Here is a 14,249-nt window from a genome sequence, read left to right as displayed (position 1 = left end):
ATTAATAGCTTGTTTGATCAAGGCTGACCTGCAACTAAACAATATTTATAGTATTTCGATACAGTCAGGAACACTTTACTACTAATCTCTCACTGTAATGTAGGTTACTTAAATCAGAAAATATTCACAGATAGATAGATATTCCTTTCCCTAACTATACACCACCTTCACACAACCACACACACACACACACAATATAAATCTCTATTTTCTTGGCTTGAGTTTCCTCAACTGGAACAAACTCAACAGAGCAGGTTCTTGTATGGACAATTAAAAAAATCCCATTATATTAAAATGAACCATTCTAAAACAAAAAGAAACATAAAAAAGTACAAAAACAAACAAAAAAAAAACATACGAAATCTGCCATTTCTTTCAGAGTTCTCCAATGACTTAGTTATTCAACAACATGTTTTATCATTTACTGATATTTATGGGAATCCGTCCTTTTATTGCTAAATTACCTAATAAACCATGCCTATTCTCTGAAACCGATTTTCTTTAAGAGGAAATAACAAAAAAAGAAAGTATGTAGTCATTATAATTTTCATATATATATATATAAGATATGGCTTTCTATTATCAAAGAAAATCTCAAGAGAACCCATAACTTCCTTCATTTACAAAATCAATAATCCTGGAGAGAATTATTTTGCTGTTATTTTAACACCTTGAGTCATCTTAAGTCTAAGTGAAAAGACTAATGTATGTAAACAGGTCAGAGAAAGGAGAGAATATATATTAAACATAAACTATCAATAAATTAAAATACATGAAAATATGATTATAGTGGTGAGTGCTGTGGAACTGAGATAAACTGTCAGGGAGACAATTCTGTGGGCTGAACCAGTTGAAATTTTCTTATTTAGATTGGTAAATGGAAGTCATGAATATCACTGTCTGTTTCCTTTTTATCATTATTTTTTTCTTCATTTTCTTCCATTAGATCTAAATGCTATTTCCACTTATACTTGTCCCAGTTCCTGGACACCTAGACAGTGACCATAACGTGGCACTATCTTGAAGGGTTTAGCTTGATCATTATTTACATTTGACGGATATTTGTCCTTATCTTGTTTGTTGTTAACACAACGTTTTGGCTGATGTACTATCCAGCCTTCATCAGGTGTCCTGGGGGAATTTCGAACCTGGGTTCTTGTTCCTAAGGTATTTTTCCAATGTTATTATTATTATTATTATTATTATTATTATTATTCATGGGCATATGGCGTAGTGGTTAAGAGCGCGGGCTACTAACCCCAAGATTCTGAGTTTGATTCCAGGTAGTGACCTGAATAATAATAAAAATAATAATAATAATAATAATAACAATAATAATAATGATAATAACATCGGAAAAATACCTTAGGAATGGGAACCCAGGTTCAAAATTCCCCCAGGACACCTGATGAAGGCTGGAGAGTACATCAGCTGAAACGTGTTAACAACAAACAAGATGAGGACAAATATCCATCAAATGTAAATAACGTACATAATTCCTCATCTCTCAAATATAGAACTGTATTAACTTGATCATGTCTGCTTCAGTGAGATATATAATTACAATAATTAAATCATTATATTAGGCAAAATCTCATCAGAGGGGCAGCAACAATATACCGTTAGGTTATTAGGTGTTGTGTTTGCGAATCATCTCAAAGTTGATTTTTTGTATTAACTTTTCATTTCCATAGAAATCGACTTCCTTAACATTTCAAATTATCTCTATCTGGAGAGGATGTGTCATAATTACTGAATGGCAACTGAGAGCAGCTCCAAATGAGGAAGGGAAATAACATCATGAGTTAAGACTTCTCCAAGTTTGGCATATCATTAAGGAAACAAATAGACTTATTGTCTGGAGATAAGAAGATAGTTGTGGGCATGTTTCTACCTCAATATGCACCATCTGCATGGCATCTGTCCTCACTCTAGGGGCCAAGGGACACAAACATATTCAAAAAGAGTAGAACACATTTGTGGCCTGGGTAGTGTGCATAGATTAAACAAAAATGAGCTAAGAGAAATAACTTAGAGTAACCGAGTGGTATGTATATGAACATAGACAAATACAGACATGTCAAACACCATACAACACAAATTCTTGATTTATCAAAATTATCTCTGCCTCTTTGGGACACACCAGTTGTCAAGAGATAACGGATAAACATAAAGACGTGTGTGTATGTATGTATGTAGATAGGTAGATAGATAGATAGATAAATAGACAGATAAATACACATATAGATAGATACATAGATAGATAAACAGATAGATACACACACACACACACACACACACAGACACACACACACACACACACAGAGGCTTCTGAATGTTTCCATCTACTAAATTCCTCTACCACAAAGCTTTGGACTATAATGAAAGACATTTGTGTAAGGTGTCACACAGAAGGACTGAACCCAAAACCACACGGCTGTGAAGTGAACTTATTATTTATACAACTTGAATTAGAGTTTAAACATAGGTATAAATAACATTTAAATATCAGCTTTACCTCATGTAAAGCACAAATGACCAGTAATAGTAAAATCTTGATCCAAAGAGTATAATAATCACATAAGCAACAAGTTTTTCAAAGAAAATTTGGTATATGGAAGAGAAAAAGATTACATATTTAGTAGATAAATTATTAATACATTTTTTCAAAGACATCATCTGAAACAGAAATAAAATGTTTAGTTTGAATTTAAGAGAAATCAAACAATGTTATTAAAATTAACAAATATTTTACATTTAACTGTACAACAAAAGAATATTGACTTCTGTGCTTAGAATTTCTGACATTAATCTGGAAAAGGTTAAATGAAATATTGGTCAGAAAAACATCACAAAAACCTAAAGATCACACAATGTTTGGCAAAAGATATTTTTACATGAATAGGATTAAGTTAAACATCTGTCTAGCAGTGTAATAAAAATAATTTCAAAGTTCAGTGACCTACCTGCAACCTGTGAAACATTGAGGTGAAGAGACAAAGTAATAGTCTTATAAGTCATTATAAGTTGCTGGATAACAACTGAAGGTTTAGTCTTTGTGCAGTGAGTAGTTCAAGACAATGACATATTGGAATGGTTACTTGTCTGTTGCCTTACATAAAACTCATGGGAGAACTCTGAGCCAAGTACAGCAAGATTAATTAACCCTTTAGCATTCAGATTCCTCTGTCAAATATAACTGGCACTCTGTTGGTTATGATAATGAGGGTTCCAGTTGATCTGATCGATGGAACAACCTGCTCTTGAAATTAACATGCAAGTGGCTGAGCACTCCACAGACATGTGTCCCCTTAATGTAGTAAATAGCATCAGCGTGATCGTTACCAATGTCACCTTCCTGGCACGTGTAAAGACATTTGAGCGAGATCATTGCCAGTGCCGATGGACTGGCCCCTATGCAGGTGACATGTAAAATACACCATTTCGAGCGTGGCCGTTGATCGTTACCAACGTCACCTCCCTGGCACTTGTGCCAGTGGCACATGAAAAGACATTCAAGCGAGATCGTTGCCAGTGCCGATGGACTGGATCCTGTGCAGGTGGCACGTAAAATACACCATTTCGAGCATGGTTGTCGCCAGTACTGCCTGACTGGCCTTCGTGCCAGTGGCATGTAAAAGCACCGACTACACTTTTGGAGTGGTTGGCGTTAGGAAGGGCATCCAGCTGTAGAAACTCTGCCAAATCAGATTGGAGCCTGGTGTCGCCTCCTGGTCCACCAGTCCTCAGTCAAATCGTCCAACCCATGCTAGCATGGAAAGCGGACGTTAAACGATGATGATGATAAAATAGACACACACACACACATATATATATATATATATATATATATATGTATGTATGTATATATGTATGTAATATTAATTAGAAAACAATAGGTAAAGAAAGAAACAAATATGAAAGATCATAATGCAATAAAGGTATTTTTATTTGCCCATTCCAACATACATTTACATATATTGATTAAGGAGGGAATAAATGAAGCTTTTTCCACCTCAGATGCTATGTTGCCTTTATATAAGAGTCATGCAGAAATTATTAATAAGGAAACAATGAAAAAAATTATTAAAAAAAAGACAAACAAACCAATGAATGAAAGAAATGAAAGTAAAAAAGAAAATGTTGAGCACATGTATGAAAAAAATAGACAACAACAATAAAAAAGTAATAAATAAAGGACAGCCCAGGTATTGATGCCATAAAATAATTGGTAACTTGCTGATAAGCAATGTAGTATGTCATGAGAATCTTTGGAAAGCTATCTGATGTCACAGTATGCATGAGTGCAAAAACAATTTCAGAAGAAAATATTACCAAAGAAATTACTAACAAACATAGAAGACAATTTTTCTTCTTTTGCTCGTTTCCAATATATAAATATCAACTGTTACAAATGCTGAACAAAATGAAGCAAAATGATAGACAATCTAGAACAGTAGTTCTCAAATGGGTTCCATGTAAGATTTTGTTAAAATTTATAAGCAATAAATTGGTTAAACAAGACACTAGATATTTTAGCAATTTTTTTATACAATTCCTGATAATTGATATAAAGGATTTCTTAAGCCTTGAATAGCTATGAGGGTCCATTCATGTAAAATAGGAATCAAAGAGGGCCATAGGTAAAATAATGGTTGAGAAACACTGAACTAAAACATTGGCTCCAAAACTACAAATATAAATCTTAGAATCTGTAAGAAAAGTCTTATATTTAATTAATTTTATTATTTTTAATCAGCAGAAGTGATGAAGTGACTCAAGGGCTGAGAATATCGTGGATGGCACTTATCAAATTTTGGGTCAATTCATAAGTTTTGCTAATTAAAATAACATTTTCAGATTCTGGTAAAGGGCCAGTGATTTTGCGGGGTGGAGTAAGTTGACTACATCAACTCCAGTGCACAATTGGTACTTATTTTATCAACCCCGAAGGGATGAAAGGCAAAGTTGACCTCAATGGTGTTTGAACTCAGAATGTAAAACTGAAGGAAATGCTAAGCATTTTGTCTGGTATAGTAATGGCTCTACCATTTCACTGCCTTCTGCTGGGTAAAATAATATATATTTACTCATGTACTGAGTTTTGTTTATCTTGTTCTACCAAATCTATATTTAATCTGTAAATATGAACAAGAAATATCAAAATGATAAGACCAACTGAAGAAATTTACAAAGCTTAACTAATTATTACACTAATTATTGCGTTAACTATAATCTTTTCTACTCTAGGCACAAGGCCCAACATTTTTGGGGAAGGGGCCAATTGATTAGATCGACCTCAGTATGCGACTGGTACTTAATTTATCAACCTTGAAAGGATGAAAGACAAAGTCGACTTTGGTGGAATTTGAACTCAGAACATAAAGGCAGATGAAATACCATTAGCCAATTCGCCTGGTGTACTAATGATTCAGCCAGTTCGCCATCTTACAATGTTAACTATAATAAAAACAATATAACTAGATATATATAGAGGTTTTAAGTGACTGATTAGACTATAAAGTATAGACTGTAGGACAGACAGATCCAGGCCTTGCTGAGGTGGATGGTGAAGGAAGGCAAAAGGAAAAGGAAACAAAAAGAACAAATAAGAATAGAGATAGGAAGGTAGAATTAGATATAGGCTTAATTCCATTCTACAAATGATTGAGAAAGCTACAGAAATGGAAACATACCACTGATATATCGCTATTTTTTTTCTCCAATTCATGTAATAAGAAATTAATATGATCAATTAAAAAAACCCAAAACTTTGGATACCAGTAAAGCACAAGAAATAAATAAGAAAATAAAGCCATATGTGAAAGAACAATAATTCTAAAAAAATGGTTCACTGGTATACCCTAATGAGAATACTCAGAATGTACAACTAATGTCCTACTGAGTATATTGTTTGTACAAAGGACATTGTTACAGAGACTATACTCACTTTGTACAACTGACATGTCCAAATGAGAAAATTCAGAGCAGATAGCTGAAATATCCTAGTGAGTATACTATTTATACTCAGTTGACATACTCACTTTGTACAACTGACATGTCCTGGTGAGAAAACTCAGAGTGGACAGCAGAAATGTCATAAGGAGTATACCAATACTCAGTTTGCATCACTAATACAACCCAATATTTCTATGGATTTAACTGTTTTGATTTGTTTATGAACATGTTAATGTTATTTTCAATTAGCATAAATTACATTTTTGTTTACCTTACTCTAAAGTCATCACTAAGCACATGGCCTAGTGGTTAGGGTGTTGCACTCATGATCCAGTGATCATGAACTTGATTTCCAGGTCATGCAGTGTGTCATGTTCTTGAGCAAAACACTTCATTTCATGTCCCTCTGTGGGAGGGAGTATGGTAGAATCATTGGTGCATTGGCAAAGATGCTTTTTGGTATATCTTTTGGCTCTCTACATTTTGAGTTCAAATCCCACCTGTCTGGAGAAGGCAACAGAAAACCAAACCACTTCAGAATTCATTTCAGGTCTAGTCATAGTAGCCAAAGTTTTAGAGGGAGAGGGATAAGTTGATTACATCAACCCCAGTGTGCAACAGGTACTTATTTCATCAACCCCAAAAGAATGAAAGGTAAAGTTAATCCTGGCAGCATTTGATCTCAGAATGTAAAGATGGATGAAATACCATTAAACATTCTGTGGGAATGATTCTGCCAGCTTGCTGCCTTAATAATAATAATAATAATAATAATAATTACTATTATTATTATTTTACTGCTATATGTAATTTTTTCTTCCCCTTCATTAAAATGGTCAATTTGGTTACAGATGGACATGTTAATTAAACATCAATAGATATACAAGTTGCAATAATAGTTCTGTTGATATTTTACTTTCGATTCTAATGAGAAGCTACATTCCATTATTGTCCAGAGTAAATCTAAGCTATCTTCTATAATAATAAGATGGCTTTTGCAGCGTTAGAAATAGCAGATAAAAGGCAACTGAACATTAAGAATGCTTCTTAAGTCTAAATAAATACAATCAATTTTGTTATCTTAACCAGTGAGGGATTAATTAACAACACATAAAGGTAATGAGATTCTGAAATTTCATGTAATGATTGTGCTAAGAATAATACAACAGAGTCTATCTAAAAATCTAAGTGCTTATATTCTATAGGTGCAAGCATGGCTGTGTGGTCGAGAAGCTTCCCAACCAAGAGGTTTTTGATTCAGTTCCACTATGCAGCACCTTGAGCAACTATAGCATCAGGTTGATCAAAGCCTTTGTTAGTGGATTTGGTAGATGGAAACTGAAAGAAACCTGTAGTATATTTGGGTGTGTACATTTATTCATACCATTGTTTGACATCATGTGATAACTGTAAATGAGCATCACTGTGATACAAGTGATGCTGTTTGCTTCCTGTCTTACAGAAAAAAAAAAACATGTCTAGCTATGGGGAAATATTACCTTGCTTGGAAACAGGCTGATACCAAGAAGGGTATCTGGTTGTTGAAAAACCTGCCTCAACAAGTTCCATCTGACCCATGCAAGCCTGGAAAAGTGGACATTAAACAATGATGATGTTTCTCCTCAGTTGTATAGAATTATGCATGAGCAAGTTTTCATCTCCTAAAATTCTAGAATGGTATAGAAATATCAGGTTTTGAATCTAGAAAAATTTCAAAACAGAATATGAATATTAATATGATTAAAAAAAAAAAAAGAAAAGAAAAAGAAGATAAAAGGCCAGTATTTTAACTGACTTACTACTAATAATAGCATTAGTTTACTTATACAAAAACCAAATACTTCTAATTCAAGTCACCAACAGGAGAAGAATTGTAGTTAAAATGGCTCTGCTATGACCAGCTTTCATGTTACCTAGTTAGAATGCATGAAGTTATGAAAATAAATATTTTCAATGCTTTATCCTTCTATAAAACAATCTTTACATGCTGAACTGCATTTTAAAAATTTGTAATTTAAAATCTATAAAACTGACAGCCAGTTGCCAGAGGAAACAAACAGCATTTTAGCTTTATCATTCTATCCCAAATACATACACACACACACACATGCTACATATACTCTGTATGTGGGTGTGTATTGTAAATATATATTACATACACCTCTACATTTTTTTAAACAATATGAAATGTGCTCATAAAAAGAGACCATATATGAAAAATGATAAAATGTGAGGACTAAATTCTAAGTTTTATCTTTTTATACATGTTTAGTCTTTATATCAAGCAACTCCCATTTTGTTTAAATACACTGCAAATATGTGCGTGTATGTGTTTGCAAATAAAATCAATGTAAGATCACACACACGTATATATTACATATCGTGTATGTATGTGTGTGTGTGTGTGTGTATCTATATCTATTTATATAGCATATATCTTGTATATATGACCTATATTGTTTTGTTTCTCAGCAGCCCTAACTGAAAGAGCTATGATCAGAGGATTTTAGCCTTAACAAGCTCTTCCTTTCAGGCACAATGCATCATTCCTTTATATATTTTCTTCTATTTTAAGACTAATGTGAGTTTGAGTTTTCTGTCAGGCCAAGCAGCAATGTAGAGGTTATCCTTTAGCTTCATACAGACATATATCTGATGATATCGTTTAATCCTACAGACCCATGAAACTAAGTTGTATGGAGCCGAGTCAAACTTATTAAAATATAAAATATATATATAAATCCTACCAAATGTGTTGAGTGCTACATTCTTTCATTTGTCCATACTCATTTGTGTGTGAGTACAAACACACACACACACACACACACACACACACACACACATATAAATATCATTATTATTTACATAATATAATCTCATGGCAGCTATGCCTGATGATTACTATTTTTACCTCTACATTTCTGAAAGCGTTTTAGCATGAAACCATTCGGTAACATTAATTGGCTGTCATGAGACTATAAGATTATATAAATAATAATATACCTACTCTGTTCACTAACTCATGAAAAGTTATTGAACAACTATATATATATATATATATATATATATATATATATATATATATATATATATATATGTGTGTGTGTGTGTGTGTGTGTGTGTGTGTGTGCCTGTATGTGAGGGTGTAACCTTTCTACATTTCTCATGTAAAAGTTAAAATCTATATAAATTGACACTTAAACTGGAAGTTCTTGCGAGATTCTCAAGGGAAAAGACCTCTTGTCCCTCGTAACTGGGTTTTGAAAGTAGATATAGAATGTCTTAACTTTAATCTCAAACACATCTTAAAGTATTTTTCAGTAATATGAGAAACTAACATAAGACGAGTATTAAAAATACTCTACTGAAATGAGACATAGCATTTGATTACTAATTATCTTACAAATACACAGTAGTTTTAATTCACTAATTAGGACTGGTATTCTTTTCTTTCTTTTACTTGTTTCAGTCATTAGACTGCAGCCAAGCTGGAGCACCGCCTTGGAGAATTTTTAATCAAATGAATCAACCTCAGTACTTAATTGTTTTTTTTCAAGCCTGGAACTTATTCTATTGGTCTCTTTTGCTGAACTGCTAAGTTATGGGGATTCAAACACACCAACACCAGTTGACAAGTGGCAGTTGGGGGACTAACACACATGATGGACTTATTTCAATTTCCATCTACCAAATCCACTCACAAGGCTTTGGTTGGCCTGAGGTTATAGTAGAAGATACTTGCCTAAGGTGCCATGCAATGGGACTAAACTTGGAACCATGTGGGTGGGAAGCAAACTTACCACACAGTCACGGTTGTACCTATAGTAATTAAAAATGTTGATTATAAGCAATATCTCCTTATGTGTCAGAGAGAAAGGAGTGGGGATGGCAGAATCAAGAGATCACCAGATATTTAATGTTGTACCTTTATATTAGAGTTCAAATCCTGATGAAGTCTGTTTAATCTTTTTTTCCTTCTGCAGCCAATTAAATAAGCATCAGAGGTCAAATAATTTAGCATACCTTTGCTAACAAAAGTTGTGGCTTTCTGCTAAAGTTAGAGATCAATATTGTATATGAAAGTAGGGCAGTAGAGGTGGCCAAAACAATAGAGTGCATGGTTAAATCTGTTTTACTGTAGCTAGTTCAATAGTTCACTGTTGTAAGTTCAGATTGTTATGGAACTGACAAGTTCATTCATTCTTTTAGACGTAATAAGTATCAGCAACAAAGTGGAATCAATTTATTCAACAATAACCATCTTTTATAAATGTTGGCCCTGTGTCTAGTGAAATGAAATCAATATTATCTTAGTTTTTCACAATATTTCCACATAAACTGTATGTGGTAAATAGCAGCATTTACTGCATAAAGCTGTCTCTATATATCAATGGTTTGTTTTAGCCACATTCTCTTTACAAAGATAACTTATATGCAAAGGCTATTAGGGAAAGGGGTAAGCTAGTACATCAGTTCAGAGCCCATAAATATCTGACAGGGAAGCCCTTCTCTGAATTAAAAAAAAAAACTCTCCTGGCCACCTTGAATTTCGAGAAGACGTTCACTCTGGGATTAGAAGTTAGAGCAAAAGTGCAGTTTCCCTTTCTTGCAAAATTTCTCTTGGAAGTCTTGCCTGTACATATTGAACACAGCAAAAAAATGGAAGCTAAGCCCTCAACAAGCCTTATCTGCCTCCTGGTTTCAATATCAAAAATGATCATTTAACTTAGAATTTATTGCTAATGCTTTTGGAAAACCAAATGGCCTCCCTAAAAATCAGTCTTAATAACTATTTGGAAAAAGTGCAGAGAAAGCACTCCATAGTATGTAAATTTGCTGTGACATTATGACAGAATGATTAAAAGCTGCATCAAGATATCATCACTTAAAGGGACCAAAAATCTATCAATTATAGAGGCTACAACATTAATATCTTTATTTATGATGGCTAACAACAATTCATCAATACCTTCTAGTGAAGCTGCTCTGATCTATTTGATTATGCCTATATATAAAATACAACTTTAATGATGATTGTCTACTGAAGTGGTTGGGGTAAAATAAAATAAATAAATAAATAAATATAAAGCAAAGCAAAATTTTAATGAAATTAGTAAGGTTTAACAGATTAGAATTTGTTTTCTACAACAAACTTTATTACAGTTAAGACCAAAATATTGGTAAATTATAATAATGTTCAACAGAATAACATTTTTTTTACTTTGAAATAAATTAAAAAAATTGACAATGCAATTATAATTTCAATGCCTCGGTGGTAATAGTTCAAAGTAATGTACAAAAATAATAGAGGGGAAGGAGAACCGTTCTAGATAAATAAAGTTTTGTCAAAAACCCCACTTAACTCCCAACCAAGTTATTTTGTTTTGAGAAATAAAATAATATGAACAATTAAATAAAACTAAAATGTGAATTCTACATTTACCCAAAGTACCAAAGTAAAAAATAAAAACAAAATGCTAAAAATGCCAGAAATGTTTTTTTTTTTTGAATATATAAAAAAGATGATTTAAAAAAAAAGCATTTAAAAATAAAAATAAATAACCAACTGTCCAAAAATAAGAATTTATTATAAAATTTCTGAAAACACTTATGCTTCTATAGAGGACAATTCATTTTTTTACATTAAACAACCCCACCTCCAAAAAAAAACAAGCATGATATTCACATTACCTGAGATACACACATACATATACACAGAAGCCTAAGTTTACCTTAGATATAAATCGAAATGGCCATTTAGCACAGATGTAGAAACAGCAAGAAATATATAAGTAAGTCTTTCTTAAAGAGGCATCTCAAAGCAAATTCAATTATAATTAATAGCTTATAATACATTTGTGTTAAAAAATCCTTAAACAGATATAAAAAAAAAAAGCAGAAAGTTTATTTGTAGGACTCAAACTATGCACCTTCTGTAACTCAATGTATTATAAACTATTATTTGTAGCTGAATTTGCTTTGAGATACCTTGTTTATAAAGATTTGTCTAAATAATCTATTGGCTGAAAATATTTAGACACTGAATTTTTCAGTGGCGCATCTAAAAATGACTCAATAAAAATTTTAAACTGTGAAAGTTCATATTTATATTTCCCATTACTTTTAACAATGAAATAATTCCATATCAAAAGTAATGTTACTGGTAGTATTTCTCTGCAGATTGTCCAATGATATATGTATGGATGGGCAGATCCTGGAGGACATTACTACTGCTACAACTATGAACAGTACATTTGCTGTTAACAGTGTTTCTTGTGCAGAATAAAGATTGAAATTTCTTACCAGAGAGGATATGAGAAGCTGTAAATGGTTGTCTTCCATAGGAGTATACTTATGAGTGAATAGAAGCAACTCCAAGTGGAATTGTCCCCCAAATAGGTTAAACTTACACTATCTTAATCATAATAATAATAATCATTGTTATTATTATTATTATTATTATTATCATTAGCAGTGGATTGCCAGAATTGTTAGAGCATCAGACAAAATGCCTTGCAGTATTTGTTCCAGCTCTTTACATTCTGAATTGAAATCCCACCAGATTCACCTTTGCTTTTAGTCCTTTTGGGTGCGATAACATGCCATTCCAATACAGAGATGGATTTAACCAACCAACCAATCAGCCCTATCACACTCCAAATTTCTAGCCTTGTGCTTATATCATTATTATTATTATTATTATTATTATTATTATCTAAAAGAAATTTCTTAGTGAATTAGATCATACAAGATGCACTAATTTTACTGAAATAAAGTTTAAGACAAAAGAATGGCTCAAGGCTAAGATTTTTCTTTTTTCTTTTGTCTTTAATTAGGATCACTGAAAGCCAAAAACAAAACATTCCCAAGAGAAATAGACCAATTAACATAAATGAGAAAATAGATCAATTAAACATAATTATGCAAGAAGTTTAAAAAAAAAAACTAAACAAGATAATTTCTGGTCCAAACCTGTTTGAGTTCAAGACTGGTGACATTCCGGACACACAGACAAAAAAAAAAATATATATAGTTCTAAAAGAAAAGAAAGTTGATGTTTTATTTGACATCATCATCAACAACAACAATAACAACAACAGGCATCTTAAGTTATATAGGATTTTTATACAATTACCAGATTTTCTAAGAAGAGAAAAAAAAAAAAAAATTAAAAGAAAGCACTGTGCCTCACAAAAGCAAAAACAACAAAGCATCCAAAATGATAAACAAAAAAAAAACACAACCTGTCCCCCCCTACCCACAAAAAAAAAAAGAGAAAATCAAACAAACAAACAAAAAAATTAGAACAATATACACATATACACACATTCAAATTGAATCAGCCATGGCAACAAGTTCATTAATGTATTTTCGATTCTGAAGGGTTAGCTACAGAGGTAAAGTCAACCTTTAGTCTGATATGGCTGTTTGTTTGTTTATATCCATTTTCTTTTCCTCTCACAGAACTCTTCTTTAAAAAAAAGTGTAGTCAGATGACAGACATATTCAGACAATGAATGTTCTGATGCTTTTGTATTTTTTATTCATTTTATTTTATTTCTCATTTTTTTTTTTAAAATTTTTATTATTATTTTTTTCTATACATATTTCCCCATTTGCATTATTCCGTAATAATAAAATGTTTTTCTTTCTCTCATTTTTTTTTTCTTTTCTTTTTTCTTTTTGATACTCAACAAGGGATGAATTATTTGTATTATTACATCAACAACTACAGCTGCCTTCTTGCGTTTGAGGCTCGGCTGGCGTCTCCTTCAACTTTACCTCTGTCACTGAGAGCAACGGTTAAGGAAAAAAAAAAAACACAAAAAATTCAACATTACAAAACTAGTAACTGAACTGACAAGCAGCTTTTGACAAATAAATGATCATGCACATGCTGTTAGATTGACACTATTTTTTTCTTTTATATTTGCTAATCCATAGAAAGCTAATGTAAGAATTTTGGCATAAGAAGTCAGTGCAGTTAGTGTTGCATTTGAGCTGTTAAAGATGACAAACTGGAAGGATAACACAAGCAGGGGAGGGAAGAAGGGAGGGAGCAAGTGATCTCAAGACAGACACAACAAGAAAAAAAGAGTCAGCGTGGTTGAAGAAAAAAAAAAAAAAAAGCATGCATTACAGATAGTTTCTGAGTGAGAATTTGGATAAGGGTAGCAGTTACAAAATTATAGAAATGGCAGAAGAGGCTGAGGGCAGACATAACTTATTAACGATCATGATCAAAGAGTTTTCACTGAGTGAGAAGTGGATGGTTTAGTTCAGACTGGTCT

At 32.5% G+C, this 14,249-nt stretch overlaps 1 protein-coding gene across 3 annotated transcripts in view; it reads right to left on the bottom strand.

Moving 5' to 3' along the window:
* Positions 1 to 14,249, bottom strand: part of LOC106876560 (ras-related protein Rab6) — a 173,100-nt gene that overhangs the window by 18,945 nt on the left and 139,906 nt on the right. For 2 of the 3 annotated variants that reach the window (XM_089337711.1, XM_089337710.1), the window contains one exon: positions 3,926 to 13,748. The exons of the other annotated variant lie outside the window; for it this stretch is intronic. In XM_089337711.1, the coding sequence (XP_089193837.1) occupies positions 13,681 to 13,748 (68 nt within the window). In that variant the 3' untranslated portion in view covers positions 3,926 to 13,680. Of the gene's footprint in view, positions 1 to 3,925; positions 13,749 to 14,249 lie in introns of those variants that run through there. 3 annotated transcript variants of the gene reach the window in all.

Source organism: Octopus bimaculoides, chromosome 19, assembly GCF_046866305.1.
Source record: "Octopus bimaculoides isolate indiv1 chromosome 19, ASM4686630v1, whole genome shotgun sequence".
Lineage (NCBI taxonomy): Eukaryota > Metazoa > Mollusca > Cephalopoda > Octopoda > Octopodidae > Octopus > Octopus bimaculoides.
The sequence above is the reverse complement of the archived record's forward strand: the minus strand, read 5'-3'. Positions and strand labels throughout refer to the sequence as shown.